Raw genomic sequence first — 12,556 nt, 5'->3', positions numbered from 1 at the left:
TATTTCCGTTATCACCCAAGCATTTCCAAACTTCAATTGGGATATTATCTGGTCCCATAGCTTTCCCATTTTTCATCTTTTTAATGCAAACTTAACTTCGTTAACTCTAATTTTTTGAATAAATCTTATATTTTTAGTCTTTTCCTCATTTGACAATTCTAAATTTAAGCCTTCTATTTGGTTTTCATTAAACAACTTACTAAAGTAACTTCGCCATCTTTCTTTAATATCTTCGTCCTTAACCAAGACAATATCATCCTCACTTTTTATACATTTTACATTTCCTAAGTCCTTGTTCTTCCTTTCTCTAGCTTTAGCAAGTTTAAATATATCTCTTTCCCCTTCTTTTGTACCTAATCTATCATACAAACTATTAAATGATCTATATTTAGCTTCACTAACGGCCCTTTTTGCATCTTTTCTTGCCTCCTCATATTTTTCAAAGTTATCGTTGTTTCTACATTTTTGCCACGTTTTATACCAAATTCTTTTTGTCTTTATGATTTTTTGTACATCTTTATCCCACCACCAACTTTCTTTGCTATTTGAGAATCTTTCCCTTGATTCGCCTAAAATCTCTTTTGCTATCTTTTTAATAGAGTTAGCTAATCTATTCCAAAGAGTATTTGAATCTATCCCATCCTCTAAGGTCCAATCCCCATCTTTGATCATTTTATCTTTAAATTTTATTATATTTTCTCCTTTTAGGTTCCACCATCTAGTTCTCCTACACTGGTTTATTTTATCCTTTTTCTTCCATTTTTTAATGCATATATCTAACACTAAGACTCTATGTTGTGTGGTTAGACTTTCACCTGGAATAACTTTACAATCCTTGCATGATACACGATCTACCCTCCTAGTTAAAAAAAAATCTATTTGACTTCTATTTTGTCCACTTTTAAAGGTTATTAAGTGTTCTTCTCTCTTCTTAAAGCAAGTATTCATTATACTAAAATCATATGACATAGCAAAGTCTAAGATCATCTCCCCAGACTCATTTTTGTCTCCATATCCATATCCTCTATGTATCCTTTCATAATTTTTATTATCTCTTCCAACGTGTCCATTTAAATCTCCTCCTATAAATATTTTCTCAGTCCCTGATATGCCTTGTATAATACTATCTATATCTTCCCAAAATTGTCTCTTAAGATTTTCTGCTAAGCCAACTTGAGGAGCATAAGCACTAATGATATTTATTATCTCTTGTCCTAATATCATTTTGATTTTTATAATTCTATCCCTTAATCTAATTACATCTTCAACGCTATCTTTTAAGTTTTTGTCTATAATAATGCCTACTCCATTCTTATGTTTTTCTTTTCCAGTGTACCAAAGTTTAAAACCTGATTTATCGATTTCTCTAGCTTTCTCCCCCACCCACTTAGTTTCTTTAAGGCAAATTATATTAATTCTTCTTCTAATCATTGTATCCACAATTTCCATGCTTTTACCCGTAAGTGTCCCTATATTCCAAGTTGCTAATCTAATCCTAGTTTCATGAACTAACGTCTTTACCTGCCCACGTCCAAAATGATGCAAAAACCCTCGCATATTTGACACCGTACCCGGGCGCTGACACGGCGCGTCGCTTCGGGGCGACGACCTAGCCCACCCTCACCCACTTTTCACTACACCCGGGTGGTTCAAGTGCAACACGTCGCTCGTAGGGGACGCCCCAGCAAATATTCGGTAAGGATTCATATCATAGTGATCTGACAAATTTTACGCTGGCTGCCAACTACCTAACGCAACCCTCCTGCTTAACCTGGGCTTGGGACCGGCTGTGTGTGAAAAAATTAGGACATTTAAGTGCATCACAGGCGGAGTTAAATCACTGAGGCTGTGAGAATGAAAATTAACTGTCAATAGAAGGCCATAAATTATGCCTTGTTAATAACTATTAATCTAGGTTGTATATACTTTCATAAATAGGAGAGGAGATTTAGCTTACCATGTATAGCTTCCTAAAATCACTCAATGTAAATTAGCTAGATTACCATATATACCTTCCTAAGATCACTTTGTGTAATTAACATGTACAAATTTAAGTTTCCTTGTATAACTGGCTGTCTTGCCTATATAATGAAAGACCTTCTCAAAAGAGAGGACAATTCGAACCATTCAGTTATGGTATCAAAGTCATTCTCTAAGAAATCTCAGTCCTAGTTTTCTCAGTCATAGCCTCAGTATTTATGAAGAAGTCAGATAATGTTTGTCAGATTCACCGGCAAATATTATGCTGCTTGGGAGTTTCAATTGGAGACCTTTCACAAGGGTAAAGAGCTGCAGGGGCATATAGATGGCAGCAGCAAAGGGGGATCTACTGCGGAAAGGTCTATGGACGACAAGGCAGCTTGGGATGCCAAAGACAATCAAATCATGTCCCGGATTGTTGGTTCTATTGAGCCACATCTGATTCTTTCTCTGCGTCATCATAGGTCTGCAATTATCTCAAGCAATTCTACAACCAAGACAACAATGCTAGGCGCTTCCAGCTTGAGTTGGCCATTGCTAACTATACTCAAGGGGATCTATCAGTTCAAGACTACTACTCTGGTTTTCTGATTTTGTGGAATGATAATTCCAACCTTGTTACAGCCACGGTCTCTGCAGAAGGATTGGAGGCAGGATTGGCAACAGTACAACACATACACAAAACCAGCCAAAGAGACCAATTTCTAATGAAATTGAGACCTCACTTTGAATCTATTCGTGCCTCTCTAGTAAATAGAGATCCTGTTCCGACTTTGTAGGCCTGTTTTGGAGAACTCTTGCATGAGGAACAATGCCCCAATACTCAGAATATTAAGGAGTAGTCTCGTGTTGCTTCTAATACTATCTCAGTTGCCTATGCTGCTCATGGCAAGGGGAAGGGTCGTGACATGAGCACCACACAGTACTATAGTTGCAAGAAATATGGTCATATTGCCCCCAACTGTCCTCGGAAATTTTGTAATTACTGCAAGCAGCCAGGGCACATTATTAAGGACTGTACTATTCGTCCTTCATGCTCCAACAAGGTCTATCATGCTGTTGTCACTAGTGACTTACAGCCAGCTATGCCGGCTGCTACTGCTGCAACTTCTGCTGAACGAAACATTCTTGTCCATATACTCCACAACAAAATGGAGTAGCCGAACGAAAGAATCATCATCTTTTAGATGTTGTCCGGACCATGCTCATTGAGTCTTCAGTTCCTCCTACGTTTTGGGGAGAAGCACTTACCACAGCAACCTTTCTTAAAATAGACTTCCTTCGCAAGTTTTGGATTTCGAGTCTCCATATTTTAGGCTTTATCATCACAATCCTACCTATACAAATCTTTACATTTTTGGGTGTGTATGCTTTATGCATCTTCCTCCACCAGACAGAAACAAGCTTTCTGCCCAATCCATCCGTTGTGCCTTCTTGGGATATAGTGTCACACAAGGGTTATTTATGCTATGATCCAAACTCTAATCAGGTTCATGTTTCAAGGAAAATCCTCTTTTTTTGAAAATCAATGGTTCTTTCCTATGTCTTCCTCACTCGAGTCTTCCGTTGCTTTTTTGCCTTCTTTTGATGACACTTTTAGTGCTCCTAGTACTCATGTTGAAAGGTTCTAACCAAGCATGGTACACCAGCGGAGACCTCCAGTGCTGCCGCCTTCTGTTCCTGTCTTGCCATCTGCTCCTTTGCGCCGCTCCATTAGAGTATCTAGTCCTCCTGACCGTTATGGATTCCCGTCACATATGGCAGGTACTACTACTTCTGCACTGTCTGCCACTCTATCTTCTATTGCCATTCCTACTGGTTACTCACAGGTAGTCAAAGAGAAATGCTGGCAGCAAGCCATGCAGGAGGAACCATGCGCTCTTGAGACTAATAAGACTTGGGAAGTGGTGGATGCAGGTGTGACTCCACTTGTATGTAAGTGGGTCTATTCTATTAAGGTTTATTATGATGGTAGTTTGGACAGGTATAAAGCCCGCTTAGTAGCTCTTGGAAACAATCAAGAATATGGAGTAAATTATGAGGAAACTTTTGCTCCAATGACCAAAATGACCACCATCCACACAATTTTGGCAATTTCCGATTCTCAAAATTGGGGTTCGCACCAAATGAATGTGAAGAACACCTTTCTTCACGGGGATCTCAAGGAAGATGCTTATTTGCGTCCTCCTGCAGGTTTACTTTCCACCCCTACTTCAGCAATGTGCAAGTTGCGTCACTCCTTGTATGGTCTCAAACAGGCCCCTTGTGCATGGTATGGGAAAATTACTCCTACCCTACTCAAGTTTGCTTTTCTCAAAAGCAAGTATGATGCAACTTTGTTTCTTCGCAAAACTGAGATTGCTGTTGTCATTCTCTTGGTGTATGTTGACAACATAATCATCACGGGTACTTATTTGGTTCTGATCTCCCAATTAAAGCAGTATTTACAGGACTCTTTTCACATGAAGGATCAGGGATCTCTTACGTATTTTCTTGGTCTAGAAATTACTGCTGGTTCACTTGGTATTTTTCTCTCACAGCACAAGTATGCCCAGGATTTGGTGACTGCTACTGGTCTCCAGGACTCTGCCCCTCTTGATACTCCCATGGATCTTAATCTCTAGCTGCACAAAGAAGAGGGTGACTTGTTATCAAACCTTGTAACGTATCGTATGCCGGTTGGCAGCTTAGTCTATCTTACAATTACTAGACCTGATATTTCTTATGCAGTCCAACAGGTTAGTCAGTTCACGGCCTCTCCTTGGCACCTTCATATGGCTGCAGTTCAACAAATCATTCGCTATGTCCATGGCACAGCTCTGCGGGGGCTTTTCTATCCTTTTGGTACTTCACTTGATCTTGTAGCATATAGTGATGCTGATTATGCCGAGTTCAGTGACACTCGACATTCTACTACGGGTTGGTGTATGTTTCTTGGTCCAACTCTTATTTCTTGGAAAAGCAAGAAACAGAACCGTGTTTCTGAGTCCTCTACTAAGTCCGAATATAGGGCCACGTCCCAAGCTTGCGCTGAGATACATTGGCTCCGAGGGCTATTGGCTGAACTTGGCTTCTCTCCAGGTGGTTCTGCTTCTCTTCATGCGGATAACACTAGTGTCATTCAAATTTTAGCCAATCCCATCTTCCATGAACGCACTAAACATATCGAGGTTGATTGCCACTTCATCCGTGAGGCATTTGAAGCTCAAACTATCTCTCTTCCTCATGTGTCTAGCAATCTTCAAGTGGCAAAATATTTCCACCAAGGCTCTCACACAGCAACGGCATAATTTTCTTACAAACAAATTGATCCTTATGGATAACCCGCATCAATTTGAGGGGGGATGTCAATAGAAGGCCATAAATTATGCCTTGTTAACAGCTATTAATCTACGTTGTATATAATTCCATAAAAAGGGGAAGAGAATTAGCTTACCATGTATAACTTCCTAGAATCACACAATGTAAATTAGTTGGCTTACCATATATAGCTTCCTAAGATTACTCTGTATAATTAACATGTACAGATTTAAGTTTCCTTGTATAACTGACAGTCTTGCCTATATAATAAAAGACCTTCTCAAAAGAGAGGACAATTCGAATCATTCTGTTATTAACATCTGCACAAAGTCAATGTTGGAGTCAAAGGATGACCAAGATTCATCTTCTTTTATGTAACTATAATTAGAGTCCAAAGGTAAGAGTATTAATTCCTCCTTTGTAGCCTTGGTTCCAAAGAAATCTAACTCTATTAAAGTGGAGGACTTAAGACCTATTAGTCTTGTATCTAGTGTGTATAAGATTATTACTAAAGTCTTAGCTAATAGGTTGAGGGCGATGCTTGATGATACCATCTCTAGCACTAAAAGCACGTTTATTTGTGGGGGGAGGCAAATAGTGGGTGCTATTTTAGTTGCCAATGAGGTGGTGGAGGATATTTGTAGGAATAAGAAGAGGGGGTTCAAATTTAAAATAGATTTCGAGAAAACCTACGATAGAGTGAGATGGAGTTTCTTGCACAAGTTTTTACGAGAAAGGGTTTTGGCATGCGTTGGCATTGTTGGATCATGGGGTTGTTTATCTAATGTGCGGTTTTCGATAATTGTGAATGGTGAGCCTAAATTTTGGTTTGATGCTTCGATGGTTATTAGACAAGGAGACCCTTTTTCCCCTTTTTTGTTTGTCCTTGTAGTAGATGTTTAAAGTAAGTTCATGGATAGATAGGGGTTTGGTTCAAGGTCTAGAAGTGGGGAGAGAGGGTGTGGTGTTTTCGCACCACCAGTTCGCTGATATAGTATCTTCTTTGTAGACGATCACAGTCTTTCTTTTAGGAGTATTTTGGGTGTTCTTCATATTTTCAAGAGGGTGTCTGCTCAAAATCAGTATGGGGAAAAGTGGTTTAGCGGCTACGAATGTGCCAGTTAGGGAGCGGCCTAAGGAAGCAGGTTGAAATTTGGATTGGCCTTTGACATACTTAGGTGTCCCTTTGGGGGGGTAATCCAAGAGCTGCAGAATTTTGGAACCCAGAAGTGGAAAGGGTGACAAAGTGATTAGATGGTTGGAAGGGAGTCCTCTTCTCTCTTGAGGGTGGAATTACTTTGATTCAAGCTTGTCTTGCTAGCATCCCATTATATTTCCTGACTTATCTTTAAGATTCCGATGGATATTGCTAGAGGATCATGAAAGAGTTTTAGTGGTCTGGCAGGGGGTGTCATAGGGACCATTTAGTGAGTTGGAATGAGGTTTGTAGATCTAAAAAGGTGGGGGGTTTGGGTCTTGGCAAGTTGACATCTAAAAACACCGCTCTTCTAGCTAAATGGCTATGGCACTTTCCGTTAGAAAAATCGTCCCTCTAGCATAAAGTAATACTTGTCATGGGCACGCACTGTGTGCATGCTCCAGGCTCTTTATTTAAAAAAAAAATTAAAAATTAAATAAAATAACAAAAAAATTAAATAGTATATCTGCATTTTGGGATAGCTATAGATAGTTATAGGGGTATTTTGGGATAATTATGAGTAGTTATAGGGATAAATTTGCCATAATTATAAAGGTATTTTTTTCTTGGGCATTTTTTTATGCTTTTTGTTTAGTCTTGGAGTGTCAGTTTTTCGAGAGAGATTTCTCATTCTAATCTTATAAATTCTCTTTCTATTAATGATATCTTATTTTGTTATCAACAAAAAAAAAAAAAAATGATGGGGCATATTGTTTCTAAATTTGAGAGTTATTCGCTAAGAAAAGGAGTCTTGATTGAGAACCTAGTCTCTCTTTTAGAGACCATCTGGGTCGCTGGTAAATGGGTCTTAGATTTGTTTTTAGGAAGATGCTTAGTGGGTAGTTCTGCACTTTGCATCTCTTTTCCTCAACCCCATCATCTCTCCTTGGTGCAAGATGAAGTCATTGCTTCTTTTCTTGTCTTAAATGGGGTTAACACTTAATAGGATTTCCATTTTGGTAGGACTCTAAAGGATAGGGAGGTGGAGGAACTCTCTTCTTTGTTGGCGTTGTTGGCGAAATGTCGTCTGTCAAATGGGAAGGCCAATTGGTTATGGGTATAGATTCTTCCGGGGTCTATTCTCCTAAATCTTTCTTCAAGCAATTGACTGGAATGATTGTGTTCTTCCCTCTTCACTGCAGTATTTCGAAAACTAAAGTCACCTCTAAGATAAAGGCTTTCATTTGGTTGGCTATTCTTAATAGGGTTAACATAAACAATATGCTGCAGAGTAGGAGGTCTTTGAACATATTATCTCCATATGTATGTACATTATGTTTTGATAGCTTAGAATATGCATCTCATATTTTATTGCATTGCACTTTATCTTGGAGGATATGGAGTAAATGTTTGGTATATTTGGAGAGAACTGGGCTTGCACAAGGAAGGTGGAGGATTTGTTGACTTTCATTTACAGATTTTGGGAAGGACAGAGACAAGTCCACTTAGTGGAGATGTGGATATTTCACAATTTTGCAAGAAATTTGTAGGAGCGGGACGCGTGTATTTTATGGGGTCCATGTCATGGGGAAGGATTCATTATTGGGCTTCTCTATAGTCTTTTTCAGCTGGATGTTTTAAAGAGGTGTCTATGTATTTTTTGTAAGCAGGTATTATTTTGATTGTCAATTCTTTTTTTTCTTTTTCTCATAGGAGGAAGTCTTATTCTCCTTATTGTACTTTCTTTCTTCTTTAATGAAACCTCTTCTTTTTTTGTCAAAAAAAAAAAACAAAAAAACAAAAACAAAAACTCTCTTTTTTCTTCTTCGTACAGTTTTTAGCTGAACTGTCCCCTGTGATGCATCTATCTATTTGTAGTGCCTTCAGAATTCTTTCCCAGAAGAATTTTCTGAACTTTTAAGAAAGATAAAGAAGTCAATCTGACAAAGGCAAGCCAAATGGGATTCCCACAACTCTAAGAAGAGAATCTGATTACCTTCTCACCATAGGCGTGTGAAGCATTTTCTATGAACAATTGATCAAAACCAGTTTGTGGAAAGTTAAGCATGGTCATCAATCACCAGCCTCACAATCACTTTCAATCTAATTACAAGTTTTCTCTCCCACAAAAGAATGATTCATTCCATTATGAGTGGCATTGCATTCCAAATCACCACTATGAGTGGATGATCATCCTTTTGGCCTTAAAAGCACCCCTTCAAAACTTCCATAAGACAATAACGAAGATCTTTGAACCTATTCTCCAAAAATCTCTAACTACATTGATGATATCTTCCTCTTATCCAAGGGCACCCAAGATCATGAAAAGTTATCAGAACAATTCCATTCCCTAGTCTAGCAAAATGAATCATGCTCTCTAAGAAAAAGATGGTAATTATACGTACTGTGATTGATTTTCTAGGAATGACTTTCCAATGACAATATTCTCCAGCCTCATGTTGCCTCTTAGCCTGAAAAATCCGGCAATTTTTAGAAACTTAAATCACAAGTCATATTAGCCCACTTGCCACTCCATCTAGATCAACTCTCTCAGCTTCCAAAGGAATATCCCTATGTTGTGGCAACAATGTCATACTAATGTAGTTCAAGAACTGAAGAGGATTGCAAAGAATTTCCACGTACACACGAACAACCCACCTACCCCTCCCAACAAAAAAATAAAAGCATAATAACCAAAAGGTTAAAAAAGAAAATTCCACCTACGCCCTATTCTATCCCTTATAGATGGCAAGCCAAACATGGGATAGAATAAATATCCCATCCAGTCCAGCCCAACGAAATCATAATCTGTGAAACAAAGGCACCTAAAAGCTTGGTGTCTAAAGGTTAAGAAATTTAATGGTTAGCATTCTCTATATAACAACCAATCACTATCTATTCCAAAGAATACTCAAAATTATCTAAGGTCCTCAACCAAAACATAGGATAGTATATATTAACAATAGAAATCCAACTATGTATGACTACATCATCACTCTCATTTATGTGAAGACCTTGGATTAAAAAATTATCCAGCCACATGAGATGATAACTTATGACTAATTCAACTAAATGCAACACTTAGTGCACAAGGATCCCATGCCATATTGAGATTTGGGAAGAACAAGATGTAAACAATTTTACCTCTATATTTGGGATGTTGTTTTCCAAGTTGAACGTGTGGCATTTACGTTTGATCTAGCATCCTTACCATTGGATCAGGGCACACACTTTGATAAGACCTAACTTATTGAGGAAAAATTGTATCTTCTCTTCTATAAGGATGGAAAGGTTACCCCATGGTATTTCAAAAGATAACAAAAGAGGGTGCTTATTACTGAATTAAGTTATGAACCTATGTATCATTCACTGAATGATTAAGAACCGCATCAAGTGAGAGAATGCTGTTTTACCAATTCAGTGGCACCAAGAAGATATTAAGAGGTTCAATCAACCACCTATGGTTCAATGAATTGGTTCTAAGATCCAATTATAATAGAGAATAGAGCATCTTAAAGCCCAAGAAACAAGCAATGCATTAGAAGTGCAGACACAAGGCACTAGCAGCTTTCTTTTAGTTCTCAATGGTTATATATTACCCAACACTGCAAATACCATCCTATTGAAATCCAAAAATAGTCCGCTAACTCATAAATTAAAGTGCAAAGGGACAAAGGCTAGCAACTAAAAATGATGAAATGTTATTTACTTAAAATGATGTCCACCAGAATTAAGATAATGAGCTACACAAACACACATGGAACCAACCATAAGACATCCCCATGTGCTAAAAGGAAAAAATTAATACTGCAAAAGTAATTGGTAAAAGGAAAAATTAATACTGCAAAAGTCGTATGTGGGAACAAAAATTAGGCAGTTCAAACATGCATGAAGATTGCCTACTGTCATTATACTTTCTTGCAATGACAATAGCTAACAAAAGATAGAAAGAAACCAAAAAAGTATATCTCGCAAACAGGACTCACCAATTGTAGGAATAGTGGTGACAATTTCTCCCAGTTTAAGCTTGTACAAGATTGTGGTCTTCCCCGCAGCATCAAGACCCACCATCAGAATACGCATCTCTTTCTTGGCAAAAAGCCTACTGAACAACTTCGTGAATGTCAGCCCCATTGCTATTTCTGGTAGCTGACCAGGGATCACTGGACACAGAGAGACAAGTCAGTCAAAAAATCAAACAAATCAAATGAAAATTCAAATCGTCCAAAAAATACTTCAAACATTCATTAAACAGAACGGAACGTAAAACGAAGAGTATAACTCAGACGACTGCAAATGCTTGTGTTAGCTTGTGTCGGTGGTAATTATGCACGAAATCCAATAAAAAACCATCTGAAGTAAACAAACCTATAAGTCAAATGAATCCAGAGGTAAATGCACGATCCCAGGAAAAAAGGTATGATTAATAATCCTCTTTAGCCTGCATGTTAGTTCTAATTTCTAGTAAATTTTAATCCAGTTTTAAACAATTTAGATAATATAACGTCTAATTCAACAGATTCATCCGGCCTATGGATGTCAAAAAGATGATTTAGAAAAACAAATATCCAAAATATATAGACGATAATAGAGTTCACTAATCCCTCCCCTATGTCAAGCCAACAAATAACAAAAGAACTCAATTGAAACCTCCAAATAACCATAAATTACTCGAAAATGGCGAAATTTTTAGAATCTAAAGAATAAAGAGCTTCTGGCAACCACTCAACATCATGGCAGAGAATCTACTTTTTAGAGTCAACAAAAATCTACAACAGGTTAACAAGACAGAATGATTAAATCGAAGCGAAACGGAAGAAGAACGAACCTAACAAAAGCTTCGCAGAAGGCTCTCACGGAAGAGAACGGCTGTCGGAGTTACGCGGGTTCCTCTGCGCTCTAAGTTTTCAATGCTACTCAACTACTATATCATTATCTTTTCAAGAACATTAACCCATATTTTGGAGTTTATTCCGATTTTAATTTTATTTAAATTAAAATTATTTTAAAATAGATAGGATGAAACTTTATTTCTTGATACAAAATGTAATGAACTAAATTTCATACCATTTTTTTTAATTAATTAAAATTACTCTTATACCTATGTTTCTATTATAACATCTCAAACCCTAGGTGGGCACCGAGGAAATTCCTCGTTCACAAGATAGCATTCCTATACAGCAAAAAATATAAAGTTACACACTCATAGTTACAATATCAAAATTCAGTAATTTCTCAAACATTAATACATACATATCTATCCAAAAATCCTCTACCAGATTCCCTATAAACTGCTGATAAATATATCTCCCCAAAACCACTTACCCTTCTAACAGGGTAGTATAATTATCCCCTCTACCTCAGAGTCTGATCTACTCGTCTAACTGAATTACTTGAAATATGTTAAATTACTGGGATGAGACAACACTCAGTAAGACGAAATATGTTATTATCAGTGTGGCAACTTAGTTTACATGAATATTATACTGATAAATAACTAAAACCGAGATAGCATGTAAAATAATATATAGTATAACTCACACATATGTGGCTTAAAATACAACTGTAATATCTGAACTTTCTATTATTCATACTCTAGTATTATAGTATATCTGTTGTTATTTTGTAAATTTGTATACATATAAATAACTATGAAAACTTCCCTGAAAAACTGTATGTCATAATTTACCCCACATGACTGGTTATGCGGCCCGTAAGCGGACTATACACTAGTTGGCCTACCAGTGCTAGTCTAACTGTATGCATAAACAAACTTGTAGCACGAAAAGCCCACTCCACTTGGTCCAGACGCCAGGGAGTACACTACACTACCTGTGGCACAATCGGTTGTTCCATACTCTATATGAGACGTATGGTTGCACTCTAAACTGAAATAGCTACAGTACCGTACTTTGATAACTGATCTGATTCATCAGGGTCTGATACTGTATAATACTATTTTATATATATATATATATATATATATATATATATCTTACGGTTTCATCATGATTTTGTATAACAATAACACTGTAAAACTAATCTGAATAAACTATGTTATTTAAGCTAAAATATCTATAATATCTTATCTGTATGATCTGTAATATCTAAGTGTTATGGTTTTGTAATCATGGTATT

General features: G+C 37.3%; 1 protein-coding gene across 2 annotated transcripts in view; it reads right to left on the bottom strand.

Annotated features, from left to right (window-relative positions):
- The window catches only part of LOC131168477 (ADP-ribosylation factor 1), a 62,912-nt gene extending 51,391 nt beyond the window's left edge, over positions 1–11,521 (bottom strand). The window contains exons 1-2 of one of the 2 annotated variants that reach the window (XM_058127934.1): positions 11,247–11,521; positions 10,405–10,581 (exon numbers count right to left, since the gene is read on the bottom strand). In XM_058127934.1, the coding sequence (XP_057983917.1) occupies positions 10,405–10,552 (148 nt within the window). In that variant the 5' untranslated portion in view covers positions 10,553–10,581; positions 11,247–11,521. The remainder of the gene's footprint in view (positions 1–10,404; positions 10,582–11,246) is intronic. The other variant, XM_058127933.1, reaches the window with a different exon arrangement.
- Between the last annotated feature and the right edge of the window lie 1,035 nt (positions 11,522–12,556).

Source organism: Malania oleifera, chromosome 11 (assembly GCF_029873635.1).
Source record: "Malania oleifera isolate guangnan ecotype guangnan chromosome 11, ASM2987363v1, whole genome shotgun sequence".
NCBI classification, from domain to species: Eukaryota; Viridiplantae; Streptophyta; class Magnoliopsida; order Santalales; family Ximeniaceae; genus Malania; species Malania oleifera.
Note: the sequence above shows the minus strand (reverse complement) of the source record. Positions and strands in the feature narration are given on the sequence as shown.